Source organism: Sinocyclocheilus grahami, unplaced genomic scaffold, assembly GCF_001515645.1.
Source record: "Sinocyclocheilus grahami isolate Dianchi unplaced genomic scaffold, SAMN03320097.WGS_v1.1 scaffold68.1, whole genome shotgun sequence".
Lineage (NCBI taxonomy): Eukaryota > Metazoa > Chordata > Actinopteri > Cypriniformes > Cyprinidae > Sinocyclocheilus > Sinocyclocheilus grahami.
The window spans coordinates 952,388-969,502 of record NW_015505247.1 but is presented as its reverse complement, the minus strand read 5'-3'; the positions used below and the strand labels follow the sequence as shown (position 1 = coordinate 969,502).

Below are 17,115 nucleotides of genomic sequence, written 5' to 3'. Positions count from 1 at the left end.
GGGTCAGTTGGTACTACATTACTATAATATTGAAGGTTAAAATTGACTGATTTGTTAAAATTACACTTAAGTTTTTTTTAAATAATAAAGTAACAATTACATAATATTTCTACTTCAATTAGTTTTTATATATATATATATATATATATATATATATATATATATAAACAATGGTGGCTGTCATAAAAACTTGGATTTATCCAAAAATAAATGAAACATAGAAGAACAGTAAAAATTATAATGAATATGTTATATGGCATATATTTAGCAAAATGACCCTCTTTACAGTTTATTTTTCTAACTAATGAGTATATGATCACAGTCATATATTGGATGGGAAGTGCCCTTCAACGTTCCGTCCATTAATTGAAAACAGGCTAGACTATTTGATTCTTGGGATTTAAGAATCGATATCGTTCCGTGAAAATGAGAATTGATTAATATCTAGACATCTATATTTTTTACCCTGCCCTACTGCAGACCCCGTTTTAATTTGAAAACTCCGGGGTTGCGTTTCAGTGTAAACGGACCAAAATGGAGACTTTTGAAAACGATGGCGTGGCTGCCTACATTCTCCCTGCGTATCCTTGACGACCGGTGTAAACAATAACATCTGCTCATTGTTGTACCCATAGATATGTCTAGGTAGATTCCCCATTCGACCACACCAACCACACAGACGCGTCCGCCATCTAAATAATAGGGAATCTATACATACCATTAATTGAAAACAGGCTAGACTATTTGATTCTTGGGATTTAAGAATCGATATCGTTCCGTGAAAATGAGAATTGATTAATATCTAGACATCTATATTTTTTACCCTGCCCTACTGCAGACCCCGTTTTAATTTGAAAACTCCGGGGTTGCGTTTCAGTGTAAACGGACCAAAATGGAGACTTTTGAAAACGATGTTGTGGATTACCACATTCTCTCTGCGTATCCTTGACGACCGTGTAAACAATGACATTGTTGTACCTGCATGAATGGTCATGTGACCTGCGTTTTCGGTTGTGTAGTGTGGACGTTTTTTTGAAATGCAGTGAAAACGTTAGTGTAGGATCATTTTCATTTTAAAACGCTGTTTAAAAACTAAAACGCACTAGTGTAAACGTAGCCTCAGGCAGAAACGTGCATCTTGTTGCTAGGAGATGCATGACAAATGAAAACAATGTTTTCTAAAATTGTCTCAAAATATCAAACCTGTTTGATATCCTCAGACTGGATGGAATCAAAGTTTGAAGCTAAAAAAATCTGTCTGTGACCATCATACACTATGCGATTTTCTATGAAATGTCAACTTTCGGCAACTAACCTCAACTTAACTTGACTAAGTCAGCAGAAAATCGGGGCAAACATCGTGTCGTGTATTCCAGCCTTTACTTATTAGCTTACAAATGTCTCCAATAAGACCCTGAACAAACAGATCAATGTTATGACGTTGGTTTGGGGGCCAGTTTTACACTATATCCAGCCAATGCAATACTTTAGGGCAGAACAAAACTTTCTTAATTCACTATAAGAATGTTCATTGCTTTTCCATGACTTTCAAAGAGTACCAGATGTCGGATCCCATGAACTTCACATTTACTTGCAGTTATATTTGAGTGGGATTTTGCATAGTCTAGCCACAGAACTCACCTGTTTGTCTAAGTATACAAGATATAATCAATGAGTAATCAAATATTTGGAGGCTTAAACATGCATTCGGTGCCACATCTTTATTTCAGCTTAAGTGCATCACCCAGGTCAACCGTATACATTCAATTAATTTGTATCCATGATGGATGCTTCAATCACATTATCTGACAGTCCGACTTCATAAAAACCAGGCAGGTTCAACCCATAAAGTCAAACTTTACTGAACAATCGTTTCGCCAACAGCTACTTTTGCTTGCATCACCAAATCACAAACTTTCTCTGAAAACGAGTGGCTTTTGGCTGCTGCATATCTCTGTCAGCATGGATGGATACACATATAGGGAAGCTACAAGGCACGTGTATGCCTTTACAAGCGAGAGTGAGACAAGCAAAACTAAAAGCAGGACAACCTGGTTCAAGTACCCTAGGTTTAGAGTCACTATGTCCCCATAAGGACACCTAGAGCAGCTTCCCACATGGATTTCACATTAACTTTGACTTACAAAAGAGTGTGTTTATTTGTACACAACAGCCCTTGCAGTCCACAAATATTATACCAAAAAAAGCATTATTAAACATAACTTGTTTTCCAGACGTACTGATCAAATAAATTAACATCACCATATAATCTAATCAAACCGAGCATTATGCATCAGAATGAGTGCAAGCATGCACAGAAAACCCCGTCAAACATAGCAGCCCGGCACGTGAGAGCAGTGCAGTGAGAAATGACGGATACCAATCTGGATGCAGTTGCTCCTCCAGCAGACGCACACGAACACACACGCATGTTCTCTAAAACGCCACACTAGCACTAAACACAGCTTACGAAGAGGCACACCCACATGCCGGCTTCCACAGACACAGACTGAAGCCATGCCGTGGTCCGCCCATGACGGAGAGCCGTCTCTGGAGACACACGCTTACATGAGTGCTTCCTCGACCCAGCTAGCTGATCAACACGCAGGCAGAGACAAGCTACTTACCTCTCTTCTGGACCCAGCCTTCCTTAACGATGGTGACATCGCTCATGTTGCCTCAGTCACACTGTACTCGCCGCTCCTACACACCAGCTCCTGAAGGAGTGAGGAGGGGGGGGGGGAGGAGAGGAGAGGAGAGGGGGGTCAGCTCTCCCAGCCTCAGCGTCTCTCTCCCTCCCTCACTGCTGCGCTCGGTCTCTCTCTTTCCGTCGTTCTCGCTGGCTGCCTCTCTCTCTTGCTTCACTCTCAAAGGCGTTGTGTAGCGGTTTTCCCCTCCTTCCGCTGTCTCCGTGATGTTGTCTCCCTCTCTCTCACTAGATCTTCCTACTCCTCGACAGTGACTCAGCCTGAAAGAAACAAAAAAAGGAGCATGTGGATTTTTCACTCTTCTCTTCCTTTTTACTCCCCTCTTCATTCAAACACAATTTGACAAGACAGTCATTGTAAAAGCAGACATACAACCCCCCTGTCGCCTCTCTGATTTCCCTGTCTGTCTGTTTTTCTCTCATTCTCACTCTCAACATGCACAGCTCTTTAACACTTACCAGCAACACAGACACTTGCAACAAAGTCTGATGAGGACAACTGTGAGAATAAATAAGCAAACATGAAGTCCCATGGTAAATGCAGTGGTATCTGATGGAGAGCATTAGGCACTATGAAAATGCATGATTTCATCCATCAAATCAGAAAGCTCATCAAAATATATTATGAATACACTGTATACTAGTGCTGTCAGTCAATTAAAATGTTTTATCATGATTAATCTCAGCTTCTTTGTATTAACGCACTTTCAACGAGAACAAAACAACATATGTAATTATAGTGTTATTATTGTGCGTACTGGGTTATTTACGTGCATTCGTATTAGAATGTGTGTGTGTATATATAGACACTAGAAAGAGGGAGATTTCTGCAAAAGTGCCCTTTACCCATCTCTCTCGGACAAAGAAACACATATTTAAAGGGGTCATAGGATGCTACATATGCACTTTTACATGTGTGTGTACACAACCACCCTATAATGATAAAATCCACCCAGTGTTTTTTTTTAATCTAGTTAAATGTTTTCCCCTTTCTCAAATCGAGCCGATCTCAGATGCCTGTCTGTGTGACGTCACACAGACAGGCCCCTCCCACGATAGTTTGATTGACAGTAGCGTTTCAGCACAGACTGGACTGGTGTCTTACCTCAGACCCGCCCTGAGTGAGCTGTCATCAGTCCGCCATTGTGTCACCGCTGGAGTAGGGATGCGCCGATCCGATATTCATATCTGGTATCGGCTCCGATAGTGCCATTTTTCTCGGATCGGGTATCAGTCAGAGAGAGCCGATCCAAATCCGAGAATTTTTTATTTATTTATTTTTCTCGATTGTGCGAATTATTCTGTGTTACTTCTGAAGCCATACGATAGCTTAATGTGAGCTACATATGAATATTTAAGTCCTTACATTAAAGTTCACACAAACTCTTTTCTCCGCTGTGGCTGTCAGTCAGTCGTTCGGCCTTTAAAGTTTAAACCCTGGTCGCGTTCGGTTACAGCAGTCAGCTCGGTAAAGCTCTCTCTCCAAGATCATTCTGTGTTCCCATTATACTTGATTTGTAAATACATGTCTATGATTTTGCAAAAAGGACTTTATCTTCTTGCCGGAGTTTAATGTTTTGTTACTTGCTACCGGATGTCTGTGAGAACAAAACACGGGCGTAGAAAAGACTATAAATAGTTTTTAACATGCACAGTAACTGAAATTTAAAACTGTTCAAAGAAAGGCTCAATAACTGTTGCACAGATATAATACACTACGCATCAATTTCTCTTCCTTTGGAATTCTTCAGCTTTTAAGAACTGCCGGGTTTTCCTGTAGAAGGCGGAACTAATGCGCAAACGACAATCTCATTGGCTGGTGCTCACCTATTATCGTCCCTGTTTTGATTTCAGCGAATCAGTCCGAGCAAACGCACACAACCCGATTAATATTCATGAATCCAGTAGCTCATTAATCCTTAATGCATTTTTATACTGTTCTTATTAGTAGAATCCGTATAATAATAATAACAATATCTTATCAGTGTTATTGTTAATTTTTTTACAGGAACACTGAATGACCAAAAAAAGCACCAGCACCAGTCCTAAGTTCATGGTTACCAAGTTTTAATTCTAATTACTAAACTTCTATTATTAAATAATACTTGATTATAATATTATAATTAGGGATGCACCGATAGCGATATCGGGCCCGATACTGAGCTCCTGTACTCGTACTCGTACTCGTTAAAATGCCCCGATACCAAATGCCGATACCACACAGCATGTGATAAGTGCCATATTCAGACAAAGAAGCACTGACAACAGAACAACAGACAGCAGAATGGAGTTATAAGAGATTAAGGATGTCTACGAAGTATATGTATGCAATGAATATAATGTTAAACTTTCAATATTAACGTCTGTACTGCTGATGTGCGCGAGCTGATAAACAAAGCGCGCTGAGTGGATTGAGCACGCAGCGGCGCAGATCCACGAGCTTGTCGAGTGAATATACCTTTCTCACAGACATCACTGGAAAGTTTATAGTTCGGTCGGATGTGTCAAAAACAAGTAAAACAATGCACAAGTTGCTTAACGGTAGGGAGAGAGAGAAAGAGAGAGAGTGCACGCACTTCTATTGTGTGATCTGATCTTTGATGTTTGCTCACTTAGCACACGCATCATTTGGATTAGAACTAAATCGTAAAAATAAGACCATTTATAGGGGCATTCACTATAAACGTCATTTATTTTTAACCTTGGGCATACGACTTTCTGGCGAAAGTGAATCTAGCAGCCTGTGTGAAATGCGCTGTACTACTTGTCCCTCTCATTCCGCACCAGTACAAATATGTGCACGCGCTGCGCGTTTTGCTTGCTTGAGTGTTTCTGCATTATATGAGTGGCTTTGGAATATAAATCGCAGCACGTTTCAGATGAAAAAACGCAACTTCTATTTCTGAAAATATCAGTTAGGAGATTTATAGCGAGTAGTTCCCTGCACTATTACAGCAAAGCGTGTGATTACAGTACTAAGCCACTGCAATGGAGCAGCTCTAATGCTATTAAATTAAAGATGATGTACCATAGAGCAAAAAATGAACAGTGAAAGTAACTAAAACTTGTAAAATACATTTTAATGGGCATAATTAAGTGTGAAAATAACCAAAGGATATACAGTCAAACCAAAAATTATTCAGAGACCAGATATAATTTTTGATATTTTTTTACTAGTGGGTGCAGGACACTATAGTTCATTTATGTAAGTGAAGATAGCAAAATAAATTGACCAAACTGATGCCGCCGCAAATGGCAGCCGGGACGCTGAGCTCTGTGATTCTTCTATTGTTTTTGTTTGTTTGTTCTGTGTTTTGTCATTCTTCTTCTATAAGTTTTACCAGAGACAAACTCCTTAACATTAAGCAGCACACCCCAGACAATATTTTTCCGGCTTTTGATTATTCTGATGTTTTGTTGGACATTCTAGTCGGAGGTACAGCGGTGTTGTTCAAACGCGCGTGCAGACGTAGAAGAGGGAAACGCGCCGGCGCCCTGGTGAATCTCTGCGCGTGCGGCATTCGGACTGCACTCCCAAGCATTCATCTCGCGAATGTCCGTTCCCTTCCTAACAAAACGGATGAACTTCTTCTCCTCACCCGCACCAACAAGGACTTTTCTAACTCTGCTGCACTGTGCTTCACTGAAACCTGGCTGAGTGAAGCCATTTCGGACAATGCGCTTCATCTGCCTGGCTACCAGCTGTTCAGAGCGGATCGCATCGCGGAGTTAACGGGGAAAACCAGAGGTGGTGGATTATGTTTCTACATCAACGAAAGTTGGTGTTCAGATGTAACAACGCTGAAAAAAGGTATATTGTCCTAATTTAGAGGCACTCATCATAAACCGTAAACCTTTCTACTCGCAGCGGGAGTTTTCCTCTTTCATTCTTGTGAATGTGTGCGTGCCTCCGGACGCGTACGTGAGCGCCGCGATGCAACAGCTGGCCGAACAAATAACTGAAATGGAGACTTGGTAATAAAGCTCTTCTGATTCTGATTCTTAAAGTAAACTGTGACAAATTATACCCAACATTTCTTCATACAGTGGACTACCAGTAAAACGGATACAAATTTGGGACCAAAAATTATTCAGACCGGGTCTGGGGGGAAAAAAATGAAGTTGAGGTTTGCATGAAGCTGGATGACAGCATGCCCAGGAGACTACAGGCTGTCATTAAGGCTAAGGGCTGCCCGACTAAGTATTGATAGTTGTGTAAATACTGTCATACTAACAGCTGTCCAATTTTTTGGTTGATTGTAATCCATTAGGCTACATACCTTTCTATCAAAGTTATCTAACATTATCAAGCTGAATTTGTTCTGACAGTTTAACTTTGAGTTCTTGTTATATTTTATTACCATTTTCTAAACTATAGCGAATAAACTGTGATAATGTGAGAAATGTTGAAGGTGTCTGAATAAATTTTGGTTTGACTATCTATTTGATAAATGAAGTTAACCAACTAACATTATACATACTCTTTTGATTTCTGTACCCAATATTTTTTTAATTTACAAATGCAATAAAATATTGGTATCGGTACTTGGTATCGGCAAGTACCAAAAATAAAAGTATCGTATCGGGCGAGTACTGGAAAAAGTGGTATCGGTGCATCCCTAATTATAATGCTTGACTGACTGATATTAAGAGTGTATTTTCAGATATTTAAAAAGGTGTACCATTTTACAAATACATATATATATACACATAAAAAAATATACTAGCCAATGGCGATTCAATTGCCAAGGTGTCCGTTGAGGGTTGACTGTATAAAAACAGTTCGTGCTGCACTGTATTTGTTTTGTCCTATCGTATCTATCATATGTTGTTGCCTTATTAAAAAATATGCTATACATTTAAAATAAATGTATTTTAATTTTATAGTATATACTTATATATAAATGCATTCATGAATGTTTTTAATGAATGGATTTTATAATACAAATAGCAATGTGTAACATTTTACCATATTTAGTGCAACACTTTTATTTGTTCCCCACAAAATAGTTTTTTCACTAAATGTTTGGATTTCTAAAATTATTGTGCCAGATTTTTCTAGAATAACTTTTGCTGCCGAATTATCCACTAACCTAGTTTATGATACATTTTTGTCATAGATTATAAATATACATAGGCCTATATTTTTTCATATTTGTTTATTTTATAATGAAGTAGTCTGTATCTAGTAGATTGTGAAAGAATGATTATCAGTTCCACACACAGAGATATATAAATTCTACATTTATTTAAATGAGGGAAAAAAACTTAACTGGTATTGGATCGGAATCGGCCAATACCGAACCTTAGGTATCGGAATCGGTATCGGAGGCAAAAAAGGCAGATCGGAGCATCTCTACGCGGAGCAGATGTAGACAAGAATGATTCCTAAGCGATTGAGGTGTTTTGTTGTTGGATGTAATAATGAACATAGCAGTCGTCATTTACTCCCGACATCTGAGCTGCTGAACTCGCAGTGGATTAGACTTGTGCCGATATTCGGTAATGCGATATATCACAGTAATGAATATGCACGATATTGTTATGGTGGGCACTTCTAAATACCATGAATAATTACATATTACAAATTATTCAGAATTTTGAATGCATTTTAAGAATACTTTTCCCATCAACTGGTCAAAATGCACAACACTGCTGTATGCTGCGTGAAAGACGAGTGCGCACTCTGATGTAAATAAGTGCGGACTAGAAGCACATGGCGGAACATGTGAGAGACGCTCTGGATGAAAGCGCACTTTCACTCTCTGACAGCAGATGGCGCTAAACTGCAGAAATAATAATAATAATAATTAATTTAAATGCAGCCATTACCCCGGAAAAAACTGTAAACAAAGCAGCTGCACTACTTTCTGTTTCTGAATCATGTTTAAATGATTTAAACAGCCATTCAGGATTTGTGAATTTGCTATGATGTTCATCACAGCGCCAAATACTGAAATATTTAGACTTAATAGGCTATTTATTTTACATTTTAATCTGGACTACAACATGCCCTAGATATTGTTTGAAAGTGTTTTGATTCTTTATTGTTCGGTCACACTTTACATTAGGGCTTATTTAGACTTAATAGGCTATTTATTTTCAAACTTCTTTTACATTTTAATCTGGACTACAACATGCCCTAGATATTGTTTGAAAGTGTTTTTATTCTTTATTGTTTGGTCACACTTTACATTAGGGCTTCATTAGTTAACATTAGTTAATTCATTAGTTAACAAACTGCCAATGAAAAATTCTTCTGAACATTCATTAATCTTAGGTATTCCAATATTTAATAACCGGTTGTTAAAATCGAAAGTTGCAACCGTGTTATTTAATGAGCTAACATGAACAAAGACTTGTATTTTTTTAACAAAGATTAATAACTTCTGCAGCTATTGCTCATTGTGAATGTTAATGCATTAACTAAGGTTAACTAATGAGGTCTTATTGTAAAGTGATACCTATTGGTCTTTATTATTCTTTTGCACTTTAATCTGTGTAAAACTTTTTACTTTATACATTTTTCTGTATTGCTTTATTGCATTTAAATGTACAGTTTTTTTTTTTTATAAGAAAAAAGTTATTAAACCTGTTATACTGTATTATGACATCACTTTTTCAAACTAAATTTCAATATTGTGACAATACCGTATACCGTGATAAAAGCATTAGCAATTAATCGCAACATGAAAATTTGATACCGGCATATCCCTACAGTGGATTGCATTGTTTCTGAAGGGAATGCGCCCCCGATCTACATAAATGCGTCTGTTCGTGCGAATCATTCATGATCCAGTCTCATCTACAGGAGAAGTTAGTGTAATGTTTTGTAATGAATCTTTGCAGATCGCCTTTCCTAATAATGTGCTAATTAGCAAGTTTCACGATGAATGCGGCTAAAGTAAACAGTCTCTCTGAGAGCAGCTCGGAAGAGAGGGGCGGGGTCAGCAGAGCTCATTAGCATTTAAAGGAAAATGCTACAAAAACCGCTTTATCTGAAAAGAGCTGTTTTTGACATGGTAAAAAAGGTGTTTTTTACACTACCATTGAGAAATTTTAACCAAACTGTGTTATAGACTTTTCATTAAGACCCTAAAGAATCATATCAACTTGTGGAAAATGGGCATCCTATGACCCCTTTAATGCTAATACTGAACTCGATGAAAATCTTAATTATTTAAAAGAAGAACAGCTTTAGCCAACTTACAAAATAACTTGAGAATGAGATTTAAGGCGGAGGGCAAGATCATCAGTCAATAATGGCTTACATTTGGTGTTCACAATTACAAAGTTTGGTTCCTCACACAAAACTATTCTATGATTTCAGATGACATAATATTGTGAAATTTTATTACAATATAACATAACTACTATTTATCCATTTAAATCACCTTTCACTTTCACTGTACAGAAAAGAGCAGCTCAAACATTCTGCCCAACATCTCATTTGGTTTTTCATAGAATAAAAAAAAATCAATACAAGGTTAGAATTTGGGATGAGCAAATAATGACAAAGCTTTCATTTTGGGATGAGTTATCATTTAAGAAGTTGTTAATGAGTAATAACTGAAATCTTGATATATCAGATTGAAAAAACTGTGAAAGCTGAATCATTTTTAGAATGAGGAAAAGCACTTCAAATTACAACACTGATAATTGTGGCAGAATTCCAACACTTACTATCATCCAAGAGAAGGAATAAATAACTACAATTACAATGTGAATACCACAAATGAGTCCTATTCTTAAAGCAGTCTCAAATATGGCAAATAGCACAGCAAGTATGTAAATCTGAAGCATTACATCAAAGCAGTTTCATGCACACTGACAGTTTAACAAACACAATAAAGCTAAATATGTCCCTCTGACAGAGAAGTCAAGCAATACAATAAAAATACTGTGTGAAAGATAAGAATTTTTGTCTGCATTTCCTTACTTTTAAAATGCTAATGTTAATAAAAATGTTTTGATTTTGCAGAACAGTCGTACGAGTCACATACAAGCATTCATAGCAGAGAAAAGGGAAGTCAGCATGTTAGGATCACAAACAGGGTAAACCAACAATGGCTAAACAGATCAGCTCAGAATGAAAGAGTGAGTCAAAGAGCGAAAGAGTCAAACCATGAGTCTTAACCTGAACTCAATCAGAATGTGCCAACATTTGACAACCATACTCTAACCAAAGAAAATGGAAAGTAAGAAATCACTCAACACATTTGTCTGAATGCACAATTGTAATGCATTGTTGTGTCCTCTATAACAGAAAGACTAATTACTAAAAGGTTCCTATTTTCCCTTCTGAGATAATTAACAAATGATGCTTGTTGCAGACTTTTGGACATGATGACAGAGGACATCACAGCTACTGGATAGACTGCAGCCCCTAAAGATATGGAGACCAAGGCAGCTTCCTCATTGTCATAGGGCCAACAAAAGACAATCATCTGCAGGGCTCCCTCACAACATAAATAGTATTATTTTATTTTTTTTATACAGCAAATCACATGTGGGTCAGACAAGGAATATTTAGCATCCTTCAGTCTGTAAAGGGCCTCTGGAGGCCAGAGTATTCGCAGTTCCAACTGAAAATTCCTGGTTGTGTGCATTTAGCTGCAGCCTTAATCTGCTGTTAATATGGTAAGCAGAGTACATGGGTGATTCAAGGTCCAAAGAGATATCGGTGAAGCCCTTAATCATTTAACACAAGCAGAAAACCCTGTACGTGACTCACAACCCTGAAAGACCCCGCTTGCCACAAAAGTAAGAACAAATCCCATTCATTTGATCCATAGAGAATTTGATTTTTAATGTTAATGAATATGCTAAACCTTTCAAGACAGACATACCTTAATCTCTGAGGAGGTTAAGCGATGACATGCTACTGTAGAAACCAGAAGTCAGAATCATTACAACTTCATTTTTAAAAACCGTATTTAATAACAACACATAGCTCACGACATCCAGCAGTTTGAGTCTTTTTCTATTATTTTTTACAGCAGTCATTTGTCTGATTAGTTTTCTGACAAGACACTCAAAAGTGAGTACCACACCATAAAGAACCAGCAACAGACTTCTGTGCTTTAATCTCACTTTAACACCTTACCAATAAACCTATTTGTAAATATGTTTTGATGCTTGTAATGGTGGTGCTGTAAATAAAGTGAATTAAAAGACTAAACTTCTCGGACAGGTTTTTAACATGCTGACTGATAGCATGTTAAAGTACAGCCCGCATCTCTCAATTACTTGACAATTGTTTCACATTTTAAATGCACCACCACTAAGCAACTACTTACATATTTGTAATCTGAATATTTTGGTTAATATAATATATACACAGTGAACTAATCAAATTAGAAAATTAAAGGGGAAAACTTCAAAAATACTTCAAGACAGATCAAGGCTGCTGAAAAAGTTGGCCATCATTGTTGCCCTCTATTGGATTTTTACATTCCCAGAATACCTTTAAACTTTAAGAAATTAACTGTATTTTTGGTATTAAGGAATAGAAAGTTTCAGTTTGATTGGGCCAGAGGAAATGTATATTGTTCATGGAGGTGACAAATATTTCATGCAAACAAATCAAATATAACACTGGCCACACAATAAAGCAAAAGACACAAGACTAAACACGAGGAAAGTTGTGTTTCATCCCCATTAAGTGATCATTTTTTAATAGGGCTGTTGGGCTATTCTACTTTACCAACCAAACCCCATCATCCTCTACATTCTGGCAGCAGCACAGACTCTCTGTTCCTTTTGCTTCCCTTGAGTGACAGGAGACACAATTCCACTGCGTCACTGTCGCAGTCAAGCATCTGTAAGCCTATCGCTGCAGCACTATCTGGGGATGTCCCGAAGCTGCCACACCAAATACAACTTTTCCATACAAATGAGGGGAGCACCCTTGAGATAATCATTTCATTCCTGAGCAGGTCTGGGAAGGAGGGGCTCTCCTGTTGAGGCCAGACTAACACAGACGCGCAGCATCAATCATTCTCAGCGTGCCACGGAGCAATATCTAAACATCCGCCACAAGCCTTCAATGCATAATGTACATATATTTAAAATGAACTATTCTCAGATTTATTGTCGTAATTCCCATCAGTTTAATGAACAATATGGAAAAGCCAAATAAGCCCACATTTTCATGGCAGTATCATTCTGAATGGTTAGAAAAAGAACAATGTGACTGCTTATGGTAACAGAGATGGACTCCTGGTGGGAAAAAATTAAGGTTGTACACACCATTTAAAAATGGGGTCAGCATTTTTTTAAAGAAATTAATACTTTTATCCACCAAGGATGCTTTAAATTGATTAGTGACAATAAAGGCATTTCTAATGTTACAAAATATTTCTGTTTCACATAAATGCTGTTCGAATAAATTGTAACTTTCTATTCATCAAGAATCATGACAAAAAAAATGTATTGATAATGAGAAATGTTTCGAGTACCAAATTAGCATAACAGAATGATTTCTGAAGGATCATGTGACACTGAAGACTGGAGTAACGATGCTGAAAATTCAGTTTTGCCATCACATTTTAAGATATATTAAAATGGAAAACATTAGTATTTCACAATATTACTGTTTGTACTGTATTTTTTCAAATAAATGCAGCCTTGGTGAGCATAAGAGACTTTCTAAAACAATAAAAAATATCTTACAAACCTCAAACTGCAACTTATATTACAAAAAGGTGCAAGAGAACTCCAGGCACTGGATTTTTAAATTCTTCCCGTGAAAAGATAGATATCTACTGCAAACACAAACTGGCATCATCCAAAGTTTCTAACGTCCCCTGAAAGAGTTTACAACTGACGGATATTTTCTCTTCAAGTAATCAGAGAAGAATCCCTGAAGGTGAAATCCAGCCCTTTCCAAGCAACACTTTCAATTTCACTAATCGGTGCTAATGTTACCCTGAAGCAAAGGAAATCTGTGAGCTCCCATCACAAGTCCCCTACAACAAGACTCATTCAAAATAAGTTGTTTACAAAGCCCTTCTAATATTGTTTTTCATGAATCTTCTTTTGGCTGCAAAGAGCAAATTCTTAACATGGCTTTGGTTTGCTCTATCAGCACTTGCATGCAAAGACTGTGATGCACCACAAAAATAACTAAGCACATGCTCCCATGTAATGCAATGTGCTGCACGGTTATATTCAAAACAATAGTTATGAATATCCTTTGAATATGCATTTAAAGGGTTAGTTCACCCAAAACTGAAAATTCTGTCATTAATTACTCACCCTCATGACGTTTCAAACCCGTAAGACCTTCGTTCAATCTTCGGAACACAAATTAAGATATTTTTGATGGAATCTGAGAGCTGTCTGACCCGGCATAGACAGCAATACAACTGAAATGTTCCCAGGTCCAGAAACGTAGCAAGGTGATCTGTAAAATAATCCATGTGACATCAGTGGTTCATTCGCAATTATACGAAGCTACGAGAATACTTTTTGTGCGCAAAAGAAAAAAGACCCGAAAAAAGCTGCGTCACGCGGATATGTTGTTATCATTCAAATCAAAGCGCAAACAATGTAGGAAACAGATCCGGCGTGACACAGCTGACACAGAACAGCATACGCTGTTTACGTCCAGCTGATATTCTCCAAAATGGCACCAGGGTGATGCGGAGATGACGAATTGTTGAAAAAAGTCATTATTTTTTTTCTTTTGCGCACAAAAAGTATTCTCGTAGCTTCGTAAAATTGCGGATGAACCACTGATGTCACAAGGATTATTACAGATTACAGATCTCCTTGTTACGTTTCTGGACTTGGGAACATTTCAGTTGCGTTGCTGTCTATGCAGGGTCAGACAGCTCTCAGATTCCATCAAAAATATCTTAATTTGTGTTCCGAAGATGAACGAAAGTCTTACGGGTTTGAAACGACATGAGGGTGAGTAATTAATGACAGCATTTTTGGGTGAACTAACCCTTTAAACTTAGTAACTTCAAACAATACGGAATATGCCACCACCCCAGTACAAGATAATCACGGCTCTTATGGATTCAAAAGTAACTGAGAACTTCAGCATCTCCATGAGGTTTTGTTTGTATGTAAGAGTTGTATGTTGCAGAAAGAGACGTGAATAATGAACGATTTCTCTGCAGTCAGCCACCAATGCTGCAGCCGCAAACAGAAACTGAGAAGACACTGTGGTCTAACTAAAACCTAAGAAGAGGAAATGAGAAATTTGTGAATAAATACTGGCGGATGAGGATGTCGGAGGACTCGGGAGGACCTTTGCTAATCTGCTGCAGTCATTATTCAGGAGTGCTCTTATTCTTTCTCTCCACAGAGCTGGAGAAGAGCACTTAATGTGAGGTCAATTTAATAATGTCTTTTGCTCTTGTTTTATATAATCTACTTAAAAATAATTCTTCCATTAATAAGGCTCGCAGGATGTTCAAAAAATTCAGTCAAACAAATCTATAGATGAAAATGATATGTAGCAGACTTTAGACTTAATTATATGTTCAGAAATGAATTCTAAAGTGATTTATAAAGTTATACTTATGTTTAAAGTTAAGAAATATGAATTGGTGTCTTTTTGAACAACTGCCAAAATCAGTTTTAACTTGAATCAGTCAGATGTTACAGGTTGTTGAATGCACACCAAAGAATGTAGAACACAACACTTCTAAAACCTGAGAAATGTCATATAAAAGTGATAAATAAAAACAACCAGCAGATGTGTGATATGCACCAGTGTTTAACACCACACACAGCACTTTTTGTTGTTTAACTCAATTTGAGTGAAGCGCTAATCTAAAACAGCGCTTTTCAGGGTGTCTGAAGAATCCGGAAATGCCAAGCTTTGTTTGTAACCAGTAATTTCATCTCAACTTGCACCTAAAGAGATTTCATCTTTTCTACCGTTTCCTGAAAGATTCTGATCTAAATTACATGGATGGGGCATTGATATACAGCCAAATAATTAGATCAATAAGGCCAACTGACACTATTGATACGACAAAAAGCTATAACCACAAAGCTATAACCAAGACAGACTGGTTAAGCACAAAACCATCAATAAAAGGCAAGATATCTTAGTGAGTAAATTAGCAAAATGGAGCAGTGCAAGTGCAAGACTTGATTAAATGAACCCAAAGTAATCGGTAAATCTGGAATTCTGCTCAGTAAAAGTCAAGTAGGTTGAAGTTATGCACACAGATTCATATGATTTTTTTAGCTTTTACTTTCCGAAAGCAAGTATTGGAGTACATTACTATTATTATTTCTTCACAATAACTAATTTATCACAAACTACTGTTGGACAGCAACCAAAGCATTTTCTACATCATTATATTGATATACACACATAAAAGAACAAATGGTCATGGGTCAATGACATGATGCTCATGTGTTTGATCCAAATAAAATTGTTGGCATAATAAGTTTTGGCATTATTTTTTTTATTTTTTTTTAAACAGACAATTTTGTTAATAAAAATATTATTAATATATATATTTTTTATTATATTTTCCTTGAAAACTTAGTTAGAAACCTCATTACTTTTGAAAAGTAATGAATGCTCACCCATGTATTTAAGATGCAATGAAAGAATCTTAGTGCACCACTTGACATTTTTAATCATTAAAACATTTTGTAGACATGTTTTTTAACCATCATGAACACAAAGACTCAATTTCCAAGACATACGAGTGTAACGTATTATCAAAAGAGAAAATATGTATTGTAGGGCAGGGACTTAGTTCTATCCATCAGATGTTTACTGGATTTTGAGAACCTTAAAAGTGGAGACGGATGAACATTAGCCTGCAGGCGTGGGGTTTAACTGGACTAAAAGTCTGGAGATGTCCTGCAGACCTCACCAGCCAAAGTCTGAGGTTTCAAAGCAAAATCCAATTATGACATTCTGATTAAACCTGATTGACCCTCATGTTAAGCAGCCTCACAGTCCCACATGCAGATGGTCCTTCACAGACATGCTGCTGGCAAACTGTCATTGTCTTGATTGGTCAGGTGCGAATCTGTTACCTCAAATGCAATGAATAAGCTGGATAAAGAGAATAACAGAACGTCTTCCTGCGCCAATCTGGTCTTACAGTTATTTAAACAAACAGAGATTCTGTATTGTCGAGGCTTTTGCATTACTAAAATTAATTTGCCAACGGAAGGTGGGGATGTCTCGGGAGATAAAAGTAGGAATTATGCGAAAAACACGCTAGGCCATAAGCAGAGCTCATTCCCCTGCTTCACAGCCTCCACGCAGCAGCATCAGCTGTTTATATGCGCTGAATGATCGCAGGCTGAAATGAACCGAAGCTGCGTCACAGCCAGCCACGCGCTCCGTCAAATGGGACATTTAACATTGGTATTACAGTCATATGGCGGGCTTTTTTTTTTTTTTTTTTTTTCCCTTT

General features: G+C 37.4%; 1 protein-coding gene across 1 annotated transcript in view; it reads right to left on the bottom strand.

Annotated features, from left to right (window-relative positions):
- The window catches only part of LOC107585271 (RAC-gamma serine/threonine-protein kinase-like), an 89,696-nt gene that overhangs the window by 72,092 nt on the left and 489 nt on the right, over window positions 1–17,115 (bottom strand). The window contains exon 2 of the mRNA XM_016272217.1: window positions 2,628–2,968. Coding sequence (XP_016127703.1) covers window positions 2,628–2,673 — 46 coding nt within the window. The 5' untranslated portion in view covers window positions 2,674–2,968. The remainder of the gene's footprint in view (window positions 1–2,627; window positions 2,969–17,115) is intronic.